Raw genomic sequence first — 19,351 nt, 5'->3', positions numbered from 1 at the left:
CTTTTTACTATTATTTGACTCCCTGGATGATTTTTAAATTTTTAAAACCTTATTGCACATCTTTAGGACAACCCCTATCATTTACCAAGGTATGATATGTCTATTCACTAAGTATAAGAGGAGTCCTGGGATTTAGGATTTTTTGGAATAATAAACGTCATTTTTCTGCTACATGTACTATTTGACTTTCTGGATGAAATTTAATATTTTAAAACCTTATTGCGCATCTATAGGACATACCCAATCATATCCAAAAAGATGACATACCTACTTCAGTTGTTTTAAGAGGAGTTCTGGGATCTAGCTTTTTTAGGAGTGATAAACGTCATTTTTATGTTACTAAAAGAAGTCGTTTTTCAGCTACCAAAAGACTTCCAGGACAAAATTGAAATTTCCGAACCTTTATTGCGCATTAGATTCTACGGTTCATTTGAAAACATATTCCAAGAGATAATTTGACTATCGTTGAAAATAAAGGAGTTCGAGGAAGAAGGTTTTTGGTGAAAAAAACGTCATTTTTTACCAATCAATTTATTCCAAGGACTATCAGAGAGTTTTATAAATCTTTTTACAAAACAAAATGCCAACCCAAATCATACTCCACAGGATCATTTTGCTGGTTTGTAAGATGTAAAAGCAGTTTGAGAAAGTAAAACGTGACAGACGGACGAACGGAACAGGAAAACAACAATATACCCTAACTTTCTTTAGAAAGTGCGTGTATAATAATATCGTTCAAACTTGTTTTTGTTAAAGATACAACTTAATTGTTGCGTAAATTGATCTTTATTAGTAAGTTTAAGTAAGTAAAGTTATAACACATACATGTATAATTTAATGTGTAAAGTAATTTATCAAGAACATCATTATCACAACAAATATTTACAAGCTAGATTTGACATATTGCCGTGACATTAATAAAGTGGAAATAATGCAAAAGCTAAATCAATTCAATACATGATTAATGTTCATGTTCTAATTCTAGTTTTGATATTTTACTTCTGTCAGTCCTTGTATTCTGTACATCTAAATCTATGCATTTACATATAAAAAGGTCTCGAATGTGTAGAAACGCATTTATAGGAAACTTGGTCATATCAATAAATATACATATATGTGCAATGAAAGCCCTATTATCATCAGTAAGTAACAAACATAATTGTACAACAAAATGTATTTAAAATACAATATAGTAAATAAGAATTATATAACTTGGAAAAATGCTTGATCATTATTATTCAGTTTACAAAAATAACGTCGAGATAGGAACGAGGTTAACATAAGTCATAAAAGTCATACAAAGTCATTACATTATGATAGTATCATTAACATTTACAACACAATCGCAATGTAAAATGTAATATTAAAACAAAACTTAAAGTGGGTGCAGCTGATTTTCATCGCTTCTCATCGTGTCAGAGATTTGTTCATACGATGAGCGTTTGCATTTTTTGACGAACACATAAAGGACAAAACCAAAAGCTATAAGCAGGAAGACTGAGAGGGAAGTTACTTCGACTTCAACCGCCAGGGTATTGTCGGGAGGTTTTGGCTTTATACAATGTCCACAACTACTAGGTGATTCTTTAAAATTATGTGTATTTGTAGTTGGGTATTCACCTTCTTTTGATGATTTAAGATTTTTTGTACATGCAGCTGGGTATTTAACTTTAATTTCAATTGATGGAGCTGGCCATGGACAGTCGATAACATCAAACGTTTTGCTGAAGCAGATCCGTATTTCAGACAGCAATGGAGTCTACGATGTTAAGTAATTTTTTTGATTTCATTATGTTTCTTTAACAATGAGTTTTGAACATGTTTTATATATACACAAAACCAAAGTTCTAAGTGTTTATCTAGTATACTGTATTAATTATATGAAATAAAGACACCTATTTGTCTTGCCGTCAGGATGACTGATTTTCACTTATATTTAAAAGGGGCATGGTCACGATTTTGGTTAAATTTTGTTTTTATGTTTTTATTATTTACAATGCTTAAGAAATGCATTTCTAATGAGCAAATTAAATTTGAGAGTTATTTGTAGAGTTATAAGCAAGATACAGGGCTCATAATTCTTTGTCATGTAAACAAGGCTCGTGCCCTCTTTTTGTTTACATAGGTTTAATATACCAGTAAAAAATCTTTTTCCAGCTTATTTGTCTTTTTATTTATTTTAAGCATAGATAAACAGTTCTTTACGTTTAACACATTCGTTTAAGGTTTAACACTGAAATTTTTACTTCAACGTTCAAAATATAAACAAGGGCTTTGTTTACATAGCGAAGAATTTCAAGCTCTGTAACTCGCTTCTAACTCAACAAATGAAACTCAAAATTCTGTTGCCTTTCTGAAGCATTGTAAATATTAAAATCGGAATAATAATTTTTGACCAAAATCGTGACCATGCCCCTTTAAGTAGTTAAGAACGATGCATTGTTCTTGGCCTCTGGTAGCGACCCGAAGCCTTGACTTTTGCTCAATATCACAAACACTTCCAGTTTTGTTGAAGTTCGCTCAAATCACGTTGCTGATAGAAATGACTTTACATATATAGAAGAGAGAATATCTATTTAGATAACGCTTTCTTTGGATTGCTAAATATTTAAAACAATGTCGAAGACAAAATAAACAGCAATTTTAAAGGGAGAACAATCTTTCATAGTAACAATCCGGAAACCAGTATTCCAAGGATTCTGGCTGTTTACGTAATGCTTAGTTTGGCCATGATAAATGTTTCTCTTTTGAAACTATCACTTTAAGTTGCCAATCATATTAAGCACGCGCAGAAAAATACCTATGTGGTATGTAGTCATGTCATCACCAGTAATAGATTTCGATCGGTATTGTCTTATTTATCTGTGTCAATAATTAGAGGACATACTAGTTATCAGATATAAATATTTAAAATTTCATTATTTTATTTTGTATTTTTAAAGTTATTCTATTTTTTAGGTTGAGCACTCAGAAGTTTTGTTAAGTGTACTTTATTCTTAATGCATATTTTTATCAATACTTACACATCTGTTTTTGATCCAAGTTATGTACGATTTATGTCCGGTTTTCAGTTTCATGGCTGACTGAACTTTATTAATCTATAGAAAACACGACCAAAAAGTCAACAAATAGTATCACAAAGTGATGTATTTACTCCATAAACAATGGCACAGTCAGACATATGCACAGGATATACATGTAATAACGAATTAAATAAAACAGGCTTAAGCAATTGATCTTTATTTTTGGATGTTTTAACATGAATCTCAACGACATTTTATTGGTTGTTTTATCAGATACAAAATCTCCTTATACATATATTTTTTTTTAATTTTCACTACTTTTAACCACCTGGAACTAAGACAGAGATAACACGTATAGTTGATCTGATTTTATGATAAGATTAATTTTTTCAATGAACCGAATACTCAATTTCACTCAATTTGTTGTTCCCCCCAAAAAAGGCTGTAAGAACTGTTTGGCTTGGGCTGACTTGCTTGTCATGAATTGTTGGGATACTTACAAAACAGGAGAACTTTTCATTTATTGATGAAACAAAGACATGCAAAAATTGTATGGTACAAAAAGTATACAAACTTTAGTAATATCATTAAATAATTTAATTCTGGTTGTAACACGCTTTCTGATTGGTTGGAAAATTTATTTTATATCGTATAAAAAATGTTGCTTACATCATAGTAAGACTAACGTCAAAAACGTATCAATCCTCCAGACGTTACGTTTGAATTTTGTACAGATTGATGTCATTTTATAGATCATATGGCTGTTTTTATCAACAATTGATAGCAAAAAAAATTAATTTATAAAGAATGAATTCAATATTTATGAGTTTTTTACGATATAAAATGGTTTGGAACAGTTTACGCTTTTTAATTAACAGCTTCGCGGTTTATAAAGCGTAAACTGCACCAAACATTTTATATCGTATAAAACTTATAAATATTGAATTCATTCCTAAAATAAATTTGCCAAAAAGTTTAACAATTATAGTAATATCATAAAATGAACTTGCCGTATATGTGTTGAAGTTGTTTTCTGTTATTTTTTCCTTCGAAAGGATACTATAAGTAAAAACAGAAAGATATCTTTGTATCCAAGGAAATTTGTGATGTATGCAGAAGCAGTTGCCTTCTTTTAAAATATGTTTGTATCATAAAATTGTATTTGTGATTTTTCAAAAACTTTTCTTATCAAATAAAGAGTTTTACAAATAAGAAGGTGTAATCATATAAAAAGTTACCCGGTTATGTTATACTGTTCAGCCAATTGTAAGACTTTCTTAAAATATTTCAAAATGGTGTTCACTTCTGCAACACTATATGCACATGAGCCATGCTTTCTCCACTCGTAAGACCTTTCAATATGTACAAGAATATTTATAATAGATATGTTACAGAAATGGTATTTGTGTTCTATTAAAAAATGTCTTTCATCTTTCTTATACACGTACGAACTAATAGTTTTTGAAGATTTATTTAAAAATGATTTTATTATTGATATTGTACTAGACGTTTTTAACTTATTTTTGATTGTTTAGAATAGGTATAATGGATTAAAGGTAATTAAAATTAAATGTACAGTTATGTTAATATGACTGGTTTTTTTTTTACCAGAAATCAATATTTTTTTTAGTTAAGTCCAGGTTTGGCCAAAACTCGTCCAATGATTTCTCAATCGTCTACAAAAAGAGGGTGACAAATGTATCAAATAGTTTTCGCATTTACAAATTGAAGAGTTGTCAACCATTTTGGTAAAAAGCAGCATTCAAAATTGAAATAGTGTTAGTAGTAGTGTTAGCAGTAATAGTAGTAGTAGAAGTACAAAAGAAGAAAAAGTAGCATTAGTAGTAGTAATAGTTGTAGTATTAGTAGTAGTAGTAGTAGTAGTAGTAGTAGTAGTAGCATTAGTGGTTATAATAGTTGTAGTAGAAGTTGTAGTAATATTAGAAAAGAAATAGTAGTAGTAGTAATAGCAGTAGTAGTAGTGGAAGTAAAGAAGAAGTAATAGTTGGAGTAATAGTAGGAGTAGTACTGTATATTCCTTATTTTACGCAAGTACTTAATCCCGCGATTCAGTGGTTTTCCATTAAAGCGCGAGAACATAAAATCGCGAATGCTGAAATTTTATCATTGTTTCATGTAGTTCACATTTGTCCAAAAACTAAAAGCAAGATGTTAATGTTTGGGAGATGAGCTTTTCGCGATTTTACGCGGAATATAATTCCACGCGTTTAATTAGGAATTTACAGTATTGTGAAATACATGTGGTTGTTATATGATGTAAGTAGCAGTTATAGAAAAGGTAGAATAAAAAGTTCACTGAGTCGAAGTTGTATCAGCATAAGTTAAAGCAGTTGTAGTAGTGGTTGTAGTAGTAGTGGTTGTAGTAGCAGTATTTTTATTACTCATTTATTTTTTAACGGTTTGAATGAAATGATGCAGAAAATACAAAAATACCGTTATCTGTGACCCATCAAATGTGTTGTTGCAAAAATCCGGATTTCTTCCATTTTTGTTTGAGGGCCTGCATGTTTTCGTAAGATTTAATATACGTGAAATTGCAAAAAAATTAACAGGTCATCAAATTTTAAAACTATTCATTATCATCATTTAATTATAATGTTATGTGCCAAACGTTTAATGAAACAACTCGTCATTTTTTAATAGCAGGTACGGTAGGTTCTGATGATGATATACTAGTAGTCAACATGGAAAATGCTTACATACCATAATCCATGGATTGTCCAAATATGCTTCTGGTAACAATTCTGAAAGCATTAATATTAATAATATCATATTTTTTTTCGAATAAATCCGTGATTGAGAGAGCCTAATAACTTTAGAACTTACATTCAATCCCATTGCTCTATTACAATAGAATATGTTCTAAACAATCCATGATGAAAAAAAATCTTAATCATACATACAAGGAATTGGAACGGTTTACAGTGTTAGAAAAAAAATCGTTTTTTACAAGTTGATAAATAAACAATCATGCAAAATTGTAATTAATTAAATGTAATATTATAAATTTTTATTAACATACCGTTTTTTTATCGCTGCAGTAGGTAATAGGCCATTGAAATGCCAGTGTAAAATAATCAAATGGTTCTGCTTCTACGTGGCTTGGTTGAAGTAAGAGAAATGAACATAACACTATGAGAATGTTACCACTAAGTAGAAAACAACGGAAATCAAAACCCGCTTTTATTTTCTTTTCTTTTTTAAGAACATTGTGACTATTCTCTCGTGTTTTACTATTTTGTACACTATTTATATAATACTACAGTCAGTATAAGCATATCTTTTAACAAAATACACCATAGCATAGCCTAGCATTGAAATGTCATAGCATTGGAATCTCATATCATAGCATTCAATCTCATAGAATTTCATTCGTCATTACATAACATAACATACCATACCATATATACAACATTATTTTAACTCGGTTTAAGAGGTTTTTATTTGAAAAAATAAATGTTCACATTGCAGATTTGTGGTAAACTTTGGCTTTCTATCATTTTACTTCAAAATTTGTGGAACTCTTCTCTGTATGGAGGCGTTTAGTTCAAATTTCATAGCATACCATATCATTAAGCCCTTCATTTCAATTTCCCATAGCATAGAATGCAAATCTCATAACATAAACTTGTAAAAGATATGCAAGAAATGACTCTAGTACCCCCGAATACATTAAAAAAACAATTATATACAAGTACATTGCCAGTGAAAACTTCACATGATCATGGAGTAAATTATACTTACCTACATTCTAACAGAAAAAGGACTGAAAACAGTAGTCTAAGTGAATAAGGTAAGTCCATCCCTTGTAAACAGCAAAGTCTGCCAAACAAATGAATATCAATTTATATTTCAAAAGCATATTTTTTGGAAAGGATGGGGGAGGGGTTTTTCTTTATATATGCATAGGAATTTGTTTTAAAAATCTTTTAAATTGATTCATTTCAAAAGGTTTTAATATTGTTACGATTATGCATTATGACCATTATATAAAATTGGAAAATTTTGAATAAAGGAAATTTAAGTTATAATATTAATGCATATGACAGGGTTCTACTGTTGTATTCAAACTTGTATTCCGCAGGTCGGTAACCTTATACCAACTAAACGATGGATTATCTGAGGCAAAATTTGTTTTCTGATGAAAGTTGGAGGATTGAATAAACAAAATCTAATATTCAGTAATATACGTGGGCTTTTAAAATACCATGTTCCTGGAAAATATAGGAAATGCACATTCGACCAAAAAATCAGCACTTGTTTAGATATAAACATGCAATCTTGGATTCTTGTCGGATACACAAATGTAAAAAGCAAAAGCAAATAGATCAATAAATAAATAAATATTTTTTTAAATTTACTTTGTGAAATATATACTTTGTAAATATATAATATCTGTGTTTTTGATAACATAGAAAAACCACACTGTAAGTTAACCTCTGTTGGTTAAAACTATTTTACGATATACAAGTCGAAGCTCTAACTCGTATTTATTGGTTCTCGGTACGACGTTTAAACCAATGTAATAACGTATAAACAACTTTAAAAACATACCAAGAGGTAACAGGTATCACTTGATTTTGCTTATTGCTTTATCAATATTTAAAAAAAATTCAGCTGCATGAATAATTATCTCCGGCTTTGACAAATGTGACTTAGTACTGTGACCGAGTAAATAATAAAGACACGGTTCTGTGTTCAGGATGTTTTATATGTACAAAAAGGTGATTCTGTAAATAAATATAAACACATATAAATATATATACAATTTATACACAATAATTCGTTACGGTTTAAATAAAGCTTTAAACTTTATTATAATCTTAGTTTACTTTATGTAGATACTAAGAAAAGTTATGTTATATAAATTAATACAATAAATACCTTGTGCGAGGTGTTGGTGTACAAAATCGCCGGACCCACAGTGAAACAAAATCAAAAGTACCCGGGATTTATAATAATAGAAACGATCTGATTCGATAATACTAGCCAATGGGAACAACGGCCAATAGAAAAGTAAAGAAAGTGTTCACCAACTCAATCCACCTGCGCACAAGAACAAGCGTAACTTGGTAAATAGATATTGTAAATTTTAAATCTGCTCACAGTACCAATACTACTGTGGTTTCATCAATATTCGTTGAATACCAATTTTCGTGGATTTCGTGGTTTAGTTGATCCACGAAATTAAATGTTCATTGAAAGGCAATTATTATTAACATTTTGTATTGATAGGGTCATTGGCCACGAATTTACGTATCCTTGAAACTGTGTTTTTCACTTAATCCACGAAAATTGATACCCTTGAATATTGATGAAACCACAGTATTACCAATATATATATATATATATATATATATATATATATATATATATATATATATATATATGTCCTAACGAAACAAAATTTCACACTTTAAAATGTATGCTCAAGTGTCTTTCGTAAATTCTAACTGTCAGATATCATTTGACATGACCATTTCAAATAAATTAATAAAGCTGCGTAAGAGACGCAAGTTTCATATTGTAACGTGTTATCTACTGAGTTCTTTTCAAGGGAATAGGGTATTAAATATATTAATAATTTTCCTTTACTCTGCCTGAGTATGAATGATTGGATTTAAAACAAAGTAATCAATGTAAGGCGAGGTGTGTGTACGTGTCCTAGAGCCGGGCACCCTGCACCGTGTTACTTGTCAGAGTTCTTATTGTGTTCGTGGAGTACCAGGTTATTTCACCCTTATTCAGGATTACTTCTCCTGGTACCCCACCACAATTCCTCTCGACTTCTCTAACCACTGGCGCTACTTACTTCGACCCTTGCTCTTTCTTTCTCTCTCGCTTCTTCTTCTATAGCTTTGCGTTCAGGCGTCCTTTCACTTCAGCTGCTAGATCAATTCTCCCTGAGAAACTCTCAGCGCGTCCTTATATAAGATTGGGTCGTTCCACCCGTCAAAGGGGTAACCAGCATTCTGGGAGAGTCCACTCTAGTCTCCTTAGTTACATCCCTTTGAAGTTACCGAACGCACAATCTTTCACCGTTACACTATTCTTTTTAAGAGAAATCATTGCAATCAAAAAGTTTACATACTCTTAATTCATTTATATTTTTCATTACTGCAGTTACAAGTGGCTATATACATTAAGCTAAGATCAAACACATTGAGATCGTGATGATATAGTTACAGCTACTGAGCAAGGCCCAAATGGTGATATGTGGTGATAACGAACAGTGTTCAAAATCAAAATGATCTCAAAAATGGTCTGTGTGTGTGTGTGTGTGTGTGTGTAATAATCGCCTTCAAAGATTCTAACTACAATTAAGCAAAACCATACTTCAGTGCGTGAATTTTTACATGCATTATAAAATTCATTAAAATTTGCAAAATTATAATACCGAATATAGTAATTAGGCTGTCACTATCTAAAAAAAAAAACAATCATATAAAACAAACGAAAGAGCAAAAACCAACAGACTTAAAGAGACAGTAAGGCGCATCTTATAAAAAAAAAACGACTAAAAAAAAAAATTCCGATCGGGTTCGGTATTTTTGTACTACTCATGAATGTATAAAATTTCAGAAAATTACAAAGTTCTCCATGCAATAAATCTAATTATTTCATAAAAATTAATAATTACGTATAACGTAGTACATATTTACATCGCAACGTGTTCAGGTTCAGCCTTCTATACTATTACGCATGCGTATTTACTGTAAACAAAACACATGAATCTCCTGGACAGGTTTGTTGATAACAGTATGTCTTTTTTACTTCTCATAGGTAATAACTGTTCAAAGTCTTTAAAATAACCACAATTATAATATTGTAAGCATGTATTTTTCGTGTTTATCATATGAGTTGCTACAACCTAAATTCATTTTTATAAATGAGGCCCCTTGAGGGGTTATTTGACATATTTATGTCTATTCATTTTAAAATGAACCTAAATTGATAAACCATTTATAAATTATCGAGTAAGTAAGGATGTGTTTCATTTAGAGAATCGCTTTAACCTCGTTTACCATGATGATCGTAGTGGGACGAAGATCTTGCAGTTTTCAGCACGTGTCAATTACTGTCAATCAAAGTCCACGTGGTACAAATAAACGATATAAGATTATTCCGGGTTGTACGACCTTTGAATTTCTGTAAGCTCATAATTACGTTAATTAAGTATGTGAAAGGGATTTTCATGTATTTCAACTATTACAACCAATGTTATTTCTTATTTCCTAACGATACAATTGGTAAATCTTAAGTTATTCAAACATGCATTTTCAGCTGTACTGTCTCTTTAATGAATGAAAATAATTAGTTGGAATTGATTATCAAACAGTGGCCTCAATAAAGAATCTAACAGCAGGGGTGTTGTCTTTTTGTTGACAATGAATTTTAATGACACATCCAATAGGTTGTACGTTGAAATTCAGAATCCAAGCACTACCCCTGACTTTCAATGCAGGGTTCAGAGCAAGCGTGCAGTAAACAAGCTGTATAATATAGACGTTAATTTAACGTGGCTTGCGGGTTTGCTGACGTCACAATAGAATTTGACATTAGAAGAGCATCGTGTATACAAGGACAGTTACATTACTAACATTAGCAGTAACGTTATTTATATAGAAATAAAAAAATATTATTTTGTATACACAAACATTTACTTTGATGTCATTCAAATAAAGGATATTCAACGAATAATGATATATCATAACGTTTCAAAATGCGAATCTAACTTTGAATTAAAATACTGGGTTTTTTAAATTTCTGAAAAAATAATAACAATCAAAATTGTTTTTGTGGAATATAAAAATTCTGTCATCTTTGGAATAAAATTGCGTCATAATTGAACAACCTTCAAAGCCTTTTTTGCGATGAAGTTAAAAGGAAGATTTCTTTCTGAAAAAAAGGTCGCAAGTATCAATAATTTGGAATGTAAATACGACTGATTAGTAGGCTTTCTGTTACGCTGTCTACTTCTATATTTAGACGATATTTGAATTGAAATCTTGTATGAAACACTATTCCTGCAATTAAAAATTTGATTCTATTTGCTGAAGATTAAAATTTATTAGTAAATGATTGAATACGATTTAAGATATATTCTTTTAATAAAATTTGCATTTAACTTTTTAACAATTAATTTAAAATATAACTTCTAAGTCCAATGAAATACAATTGTTTTACTCTATATATAGTCATTCAGCGGCAGCTTTATAATTTAAATGAAACCAACAAATTGTAATTTGCTAATTGCATGCTTCAATTTGATTTTCTTGTTGTACAATGCACATTTATTTGTTCGGCAAACAGATGCACGGAACTGATTGAGTGTACTGTCGCGATAAAGATATAACGATCGATGAAAATTTCAAATCTTTCAAGCTTTTTTTGAGAAAAATTGACTGCGAACACAAATCATCTTCATAATCATTGTGCTGAGTAGAAGATAATTCGTCTGGTTTGTTTTAAAGTTATAAGTATGGTTTTGGAACGCGGTTACCGGCAAAAATGTAAAATATTGCTAAATATTTACATTTTTATTGTCTTAACCTGTGATAACACTACGTATCAATTTTGTACTATAAAACTTTAAATGAAGCCAAATTAAGGCATCAGCTGGGTTTGCTTATTTACATTTAAATCTTTAATCGTACGATGGTTTAAATTATATAAATACAAGTTATAAGAAATCATTCTTTGAATATTATGAGGTGATTATTTTGGTCGGGGCGTGATCAAATATATCATAGCCCTTTGGGCTTTATTGGATTTGATCACTCCCCGACCAAAATTATCACCTCATGATACTCAAAGAATGATTCCTTATTCCTTATATATTACATTGAAATGGCTTCACTTCTGTTAATTGACATTGGTATGATACGATACCATGATATTTAGGCTGACGAATCTAATTAAAATAATCAGGAATAAACCTTTGAAACCAACTGATACAACAGAGAATTTTTCAGGGTAGGTTGTCTCACAAACAGTAGACCCGCGAGCTACCTTAAGGTTTATATTCTTCAAATTTTACTTTACAATTCTTAAGTGATAGATATATTTCGATTTGTGAGTGATAGATGTAACGTCAGCTTAATTTTTAATAAATAAAAATAGTAATTATTCATTAAAGAATAAGCGTATGTTTTTTTATGAAAATTATTTGTAGTATACATCTATGACACTTTATCACATGTTTGTTGAAATTTGAAGTGGATACCATCTATCAAACAATTTTCTGAAAGTGAATTGCAATGACGTCCTAATCGGGAAATCGATATAAAAAATATGATTTGAAGCTCCTAAAAATCAGTAAAAAGGTTAATGCCATAAAATCGTCCAAGCATTAAATTTTGCAAAGGAACATATATATCAAAGGATCCAATATGTTTGTATGAGATCCCGCTTTGTTTGATATAGATTATGTTTCGTTTCTGAGATTCGCATGTACTATGACAATACGGTTTTTTTTTTCAATTAAAAAAACGAAACTGTGGTCATAAATGAAACAAGAAGCAGAATGATCCCAATAATATATGCATGTTTCAAAGCAAACAATAAATGGAGGAACATATTTTGTCTCTAATTTTGATCATTAAAGATACCGGTTGGTAGCATTGTGACATTTACCGTTTAATAGTAGTACCAATATCTAACGCGAATTATATAATTATTATGTATACAAGAAGTAATTTGCCATAAAATAGCAATTCTATTTGCCTTTTCTATCTGCCTTTGTCGTTTCATGAATAAGAAAATTGGTAGAATTGAATTCAAGATTCAATGTTGTAAAGGTATCATATGGTATTTGAACGTACAATTTAGTATTGTTATTTTGATACAAATCAATAAAGCCGTTCTTATAAAAGGATTCATAGAAATTGACATGCACACAAAAGCAATCTATATATTTACAATGATCGTACCTTGATTTAGAATTTACGATGATATTTTTCTTCCAGAAGTTTTAAGATCTTTCCAATATTATCACAAGTAACAGTCACTGGTATTGGTAGGATATTCTTGTCTTTATATATATCATTAAAAACTAAACCATAAGTGATTAATGATTGACTGTTCTGACATCGAAAGTACATAATGATTTCATTTTATTTGAGGACGTGGGGGGGAAACCATGAGACACAAAACACGTGTTACAAGTAATAAACATAAGAAAGTTTGCATATTATACACACTTAAAACAAAACAACGCCTTCATGTATATGTAGTTTCCCTCTCAAGTTTTTAAGGTAGACCCAGCCTTTATTTGACATTTGTGTCAAAGCAATCCTTTTTTTTCAATTTGAACAGTTCAAACAACTTATAAACTTACTAAAAAGGCCAACATATTTATCTCTGCGCGTTCATTTTCCTACAGTAAACTTCAGCTCACAATTGGTCTAAAAAGTTAACATCAAAATGTTAAGACAATGAAGCATGATCTCATAATATATTTATTTATGCAAACAAATACATCATGTTAGGTTATGATTTAAAAAATCTACTGATAGTCTTATTAAAAAAGACTTATTATAAAAAATCTTATTGATTTTTTACAGAAAATGTTTTAAAAAAATCATGTATTCTTCATTCAACCTTCAAAATAATTAGCAAAAATTCATATTTTTGGAAATTTCTCAAAAAATATATTGTTTACATAAAACTTTTACTAAACATTTATTCGAAGTAATGTATTTTTTTAACAAAAAAACAACCTTGGTTTATCAAAATTAAATAGCTACTTCTGGTTTAGTACTTTCTTAAACATGAAATGTGGTCATAACGAACAATGTTCCAAAATCAAGGTCCAAAGGAAAGATACAAAACAATAGCAGAGCAAACACGGACCTCTTAAAAAAAATTGAGACGAGATCAGGTGCCATGGAGGAGGGAGCAATCTCTGCTGACCGGTCATACTGGAAACGTTCATAGACAAATCGATGATTTATAATGGCCTAATAATAAGTATGAAAAACGTCAGTCAGCATTCGGCCTAGCAGCAGATTGAATTTGATTACAAGGACATTGTATCGACCGTAGAATATACGAAATGATGACTTCAATCACAACTATTGATAATTTTATTTTATCAATTTGTTTGTCAGTTGCTTGCCTCGTTTTAAAAGTTATTCATACGTAATGCATGTCCTTGCGTATCGAATCAACTGAGAGACAAAAACTCCATATGAAGGTATGAAGGAATATTGCTACACACGTGAGGAAAATTGACTTTAGAAAAATTGAAATCATTAAGTTTTGTTGTTAGGTTACCATTAATGTTTTTTTCTAATAAAACATCTACTTATGAAACAGATGACTCGGACTTGTTGTATCTTTTATTTCAAGTTCACATGTATACCCTCATATTTAAGGATATGGTTTTTCTTTTCTTTCCTTTTTTTTTTGGCAAACGTTGGGAAAAATTAAATTGTACCAAAGAGACATGATCTTACACTTCATAAAAAGTATTTACATATCCAAACTGTATTATACAAAATAAAAAATAACTTTGGTCCTAGCTGATAAAACCGTTAAACTGAGTTCAGTATTACTACCCCCCCCCCCCACCCCTATTTTCCACCAAGATTTTAAAATAGTTATGGTTTTCCGCTCCTATTAAAACATATGAGTTATAAATTATATTTGTTCTGAAGCCATCGAACCATACTTTATCCATAATTTATCACGCTGTCTAAATAAACCCGGATGATACAGGTTTTTACTGGTTATTGTTAATCGCATCCTTACATCATTGTGCAGGTTCTGTATATAAAATAAGAACGGATACATCAACTTTACCTCATTGACATTTCATGATCCGTTTTACAATCACGGGATTTAATTGTAAATTATGTAACATAGACGCTCTTACACTAGGCTCTGTCAAAAGATGGAAACAATTGCTGCGCAAATGTAAATTTTACTCCGTCCTGATTAACAAACCGTATCTCTAGATACATGTACTAGTACTGCCCATGTCGCTAAGTTTGTTAAACACTGGTTCAAAGAAAAGCTTATTGCATTACCTTTTCCTCGTATATTGTCGCACCACATTTCACAATAACTCTCCTTTAAACCGATCGAAACTATTTACCCTTGGAATAGATCATGTTCAACAGGTGTCATATCGTTTCAGTTAAATTGATCCATTAACGTTTTACACATTCATTTAATTGCAATTCCAAATAAAGTAGCAATGCATTTTATAGTTTTGTATTAAAAAAAAGCATTTTAGGATAAGATATAAAAGGTGTATAATAAATGATACAAGTTAGTCTATGTCGAAAAATAATCCACTTGTTTCATGTATATCAAAAAGAAAACTTTGTCTAGCATATTATGCTCTATGCTCTATGCAGACGGCACTTTGTTTTGTAGATTACGCCTTGTCAGATAAAACCCACCTTGTCAGTAAAACGCTTGTCATGTAGATGCCGCCTTGTCATGTAGACGCCACCTCGTCATTAAGACACCACCTCGTTTTATATGGACGCAATTTTTTATAAAGCCGCCACATTGTCAATAAGAAGCCAATTTGTTGTAGATAGACGCAAATGTATCATGTAGACTATACTTTGTCATGTACATGGCGCCTCTTTATGTAGACACCATATTTTCATGAAGTCGCCATATTGTCATAGAGAAGTCTACGTCGTATACTGGCGCCATTATGTCATGTAGACTCTACTTTATCATTTAGACGCCACCTTGTCATATTGACGCCACATTGTCACTTGCCATTTATACGTCTCCTTATCATTATATGAACATTTGATGGTATCTGATTTTATCTTTATTGTTTCTTTTATTTTGGTTGCTTTCTGGTTTTTAACCTCTTAAACAATTTCAACATAATACATAACTGAAAAATATAAATCCTATTAAAAATATTTATGAAAATAAATACAGTAATACTCGTATATATGTTAAGACAACATGATGACAGTCTAAAATTTATTAAATTTAAAAAATGCATTACCCTTATGTTTATGATTAATTTTGCTAAACTTCTACTTTGAAGTGAAACTAAAATACATGTGATATTAATGACGGAGGTGTCACTGTTTTCAGAAAATGGAGAAAAAACAGCTCTATGATGAGTACTTGACGATATGCATGTGATATCTAGTTGTGTCATTACCTCATTCTTTAGTACGTTAAGTAGATGGTTCACGAGTCGATACAACAACTCATTTGTGCAAATTTGTAATACATTCTAGAATGAGTCACAAGACAAACAAATGCCCAAATTCGAATCGTAATAGGCATATAATTGTTCATCTAATTTTGATGTTAACCTAGTGTGAAATAATATATCTAAATTAATTTAATTATTCTGCTATAGGTAAAGTTTATTTGTATATACGTATTAAAACATTTAGGGATGGTCTTTATTTGAACATCTTTTAACTAAATTGAAACAATTTTACCTAATCAAGACAATCAAACATTCTTCGGTTTAGGTGATATGTATCAGGGTAGACTAAAGGATTATCCGAACAATATGTTATATAAAGCTGTGTATTAATAGTTTTGTGACAACAGAAAAAAACTCCAATGTCATTAGAATCAACACGCGCAAAATCTCTCTCTCTCTCTCTCTCTCTGTGTGTGCTCTGTCCCAAATAGAAGTCAGTTTTCAGGAAAACAGTTTATTCAGCAGACAGATCAACGCGATGCGGTAAAAAGCATACAAACATAAATGACATGTATTGCCTTCCCTAGAAAAACAATTCATCAAATCTTACACACAGAATGAACTAGAAAACTGACCAGTCAGGAAGGGCCCCGCTATGACAATTAATATAGAGAAGTGAAAAAAAAATTGAATTCCATCCTCTTTATATTAACAATGATGAAAAATAAATGCCCGGCATAAGATGTAAAGAACTGCAATATATATAAGGTAGTAAAAAAACAAAAATGAAAATTATAAATAACAACTGTATTTTTAAAATTTCAAGATAATTCCTGAATGTCCAAAAACTCTAAATAATAACATTGTATCTTCATAAAACAGGGATAACCTCATGTCTTATAAAAGTCAAAGTACTGAAGTACTGACAGGAGTTGATTTTATCGATTATCATTTATTCCCAATCAACAATATGTGATTTTGCATGCCAAGTAGTATCAGTAATCGAAATATTTCTGAGAAATTGTATGTATCCAGGCAAGATTGAACTCTTGTCTTGTTCAACCAAACGCTCGACTGTCTCCGTTTATCTCTGACAAGCAAGAGAGACTCTGTTTTGTCGGATATTAACGGAGACAGCCAAGCGTCTGGTTGAACGAGACTACATTGAACTCTAGCGTAGAAATACATACGACTTTAAAAAATATCTAAACTGTTTTTACAATTTAAAATCTTTATTATTTTCATGGTATTTATAAATATGTTTTCCTGAAAAACAATGCTTCAGAATACAAAGCATCAAATTTATCAATTATTTTCAAGAACTAAGTGTAGTCAGCGGTTTTTGTGCTTGATTTGTGCGTAGGTCCAAACACTGTTTCACTTTCGTTTTGCCCGAGTAATTGCATAGGAGAGTTGATTAAAATCAACTCCCAAAAACTAAATTAAATGTGTATTTAAAAAAGATTTAAACAGGTGTTTTATAAAATGCAAGCCCTCAGTGAATGCAAATACATTGTATCACCCAGGGTTGACCTCAACTTCAAAACAAACATCAGTTGCAGACAAAGGTGTTCATTAATCTTCATATGACAGATAGAGATAAGCCTCTAAATTTGCTGCAGCAGGCAAGATAATTAATCCCAGGGGATTAATTGTTCTGCTCTCTCGTCCTTTTTTTCTAAATTTACAATAAGATTTTTTTTTTCAGAAATGACAGAATGGTGTTATTATCTGATTACCTGTAAAAATTAACAGCATTATTAATAAGGCAGAAAAAAAAAATAATTAAAAAATAAAATAGTGAAAATAGGATATTTTAATATATATCTTGATTTAAGAATTCAATAAAATTATCATAAATCATTGTGTACGGTATTTTAACCAAAATAAAGTATGAATTTTATATTTTAAATCCATATTTCAAAGAATGTACACAATACTACACATCATTCAAAATTGACCTTAACTTCAAAACAAAGTTCATTTGCAGACACAGGCAGTGCAGTAATTATTCTCAATGTGACAGATAAAGATAAAGCTTAGGATTTTCTTCCTGTGGAAGGTTAATTAATCCCAAAGGACAAATATTGCACAGCCTTCCAAGGATACAATGGTAACATTCTCAGCAGTTATCTCTCTTTGCCCATTCATTCTTATGCATAGTTAAGGAATCTACCCCACCACCCCAGCTCCAACCAGAAGACATAGAGAACCAAACTTAGCATCAAAATATGTATTTCTGCCTTTTGAACTACCATACCAAATTTGAAATTGATTGGGCAACCATAAAAAAGTTACTAGAAAAAAACAGAAAATTTGTGGACGGAAGAGTGACAGACGGACAGACAGAAGGACGGACGGACAGAGTGATTACTATAGGGCACCCGCAAATCCTTGCGGGGCCCTAATAAGGCACCATATATTAATGTAAACTGGATCATAATTGACAAGAAAATAATGAGTAAAAAAGTAATCAATTGACGTTATCAAATTGACACTATATATGTAATTATCAAGTTCAATATGTAGAGTTGTTGACAAAATGACGCACCATACTTGAAGCACATGGTAAACTAAAATCCATCGATAACAAGAATATGCAAAATTAAGCATAGTTGACATTAAAGACAGATGTTAATCATATCACTACAAGATTAAATATGCATGATTATAAAAGTCAAAGCACTTACACTGTCGAATCCAAGGCTTACAAAAACTACTGCAATCTAGCCGTGGTGAAAATGGCGCAGTATTCAACAATAAACAGACAAGTCATACATAAAATCTTTCGTACGAAATACATGTAATCAAAAAAGATACACAGGAGACAAAACTTTCTCTCTCTCTCTCTCTCTCTCTCTCTCTCTCTCTCTCTCTCTCATATTTAGTCTCACATTTTTTAAAAATTAGTTATAAAATGTCAAATCAAAGTCAATTACAAGATTTATTAAGATTTATTATTAGTTATCAATACTTATATGCCCTGCACTGCATTCCCTGGAAAACTGACTGATTTCCTGCAAAACAGACTGATTCCTTGCAAAACTGAATCACATTTTTAAAAACTTCCTTTTACTCATGATGTTTCAAAACTAAATTACAGTATAATTGTCAAAATTAAATTACTGTATAATTTCTTTCGTTAGAATAGAACATTCTCATC

General features: G+C 30.7%; 1 protein-coding gene across 6 annotated transcripts; it reads right to left on the bottom strand.

The window, feature by feature from the left end:
• Window positions 1-833: 833 nt before the first annotated feature.
• LOC136271685 (ribonuclease Oy-like) lies at window positions 834-18,950 on the bottom strand. 6 transcript variants are annotated; one of them, XM_066072088.1, is made up of 11 exons: window positions 12,977-13,136; window positions 8,857-9,095; window positions 6,789-6,866; window positions 6,067-6,145; window positions 5,748-5,788; window positions 5,478-5,544; window positions 4,632-4,699; window positions 4,262-4,375; window positions 4,034-4,082; window positions 3,024-3,098; window positions 834-1,759 (listed from the first exon to the last, which is right to left on the bottom strand). In XM_066072088.1, the coding sequence occupies exons 3-11, from the start codon at window positions 6,845-6,847 to the stop codon at window positions 1,376-1,378; spliced, it is 936 nt and encodes a 311-aa protein (XP_065928160.1). In that variant the 5' UTR covers window positions 6,848-6,866; window positions 8,857-9,095; window positions 12,977-13,136; the 3' UTR covers window positions 834-1,375. The 6 variants fall into 6 exon arrangements, with proteins under 6 accessions (XP_065928160.1, XP_065928162.1, XP_065928161.1 ...); XM_066072090.1 differs by having other exon boundaries at window positions 8,857-9,090; XM_066072089.1 differs by lacking the exon at window positions 8,857-9,095 and adding an exon at window positions 7,116-7,258.
• Window positions 18,951-19,351: the final 401 nt, after the last annotated feature.

Source organism: Magallana gigas, chromosome 9, assembly GCF_963853765.1.
Source record: "Magallana gigas chromosome 9, xbMagGiga1.1, whole genome shotgun sequence".
NCBI lineage: Eukaryota > Metazoa > Mollusca > Bivalvia > Ostreida > Ostreidae > Magallana > Magallana gigas.
Note: the sequence above shows the minus strand (reverse complement) of the source record. Positions and strands in the feature narration are given on the sequence as shown.

Coding starts and splice junctions, on each gene's coding strand:
- LOC136271685 (XM_066072091.1), bottom strand. CDS start 6,847: ATGGACTTACCTTATTCACTTAGACTACTGTTTTCAGTCCTTTTTCTG. Junction 6,146..6,788: donor CTTTTTCTGTTAGAATGTAG/GTAAGTATAATT, acceptor ACTTCAACCAAG/CCACGTAGAAGCAGAACCAT. Junction 4,376..4,631: donor AAAAAAAATATTGATTTCTG/GTAAAAAAAAAA, acceptor ACATATTGAAAG/GTCTTACGAGTGGAGAAAGC.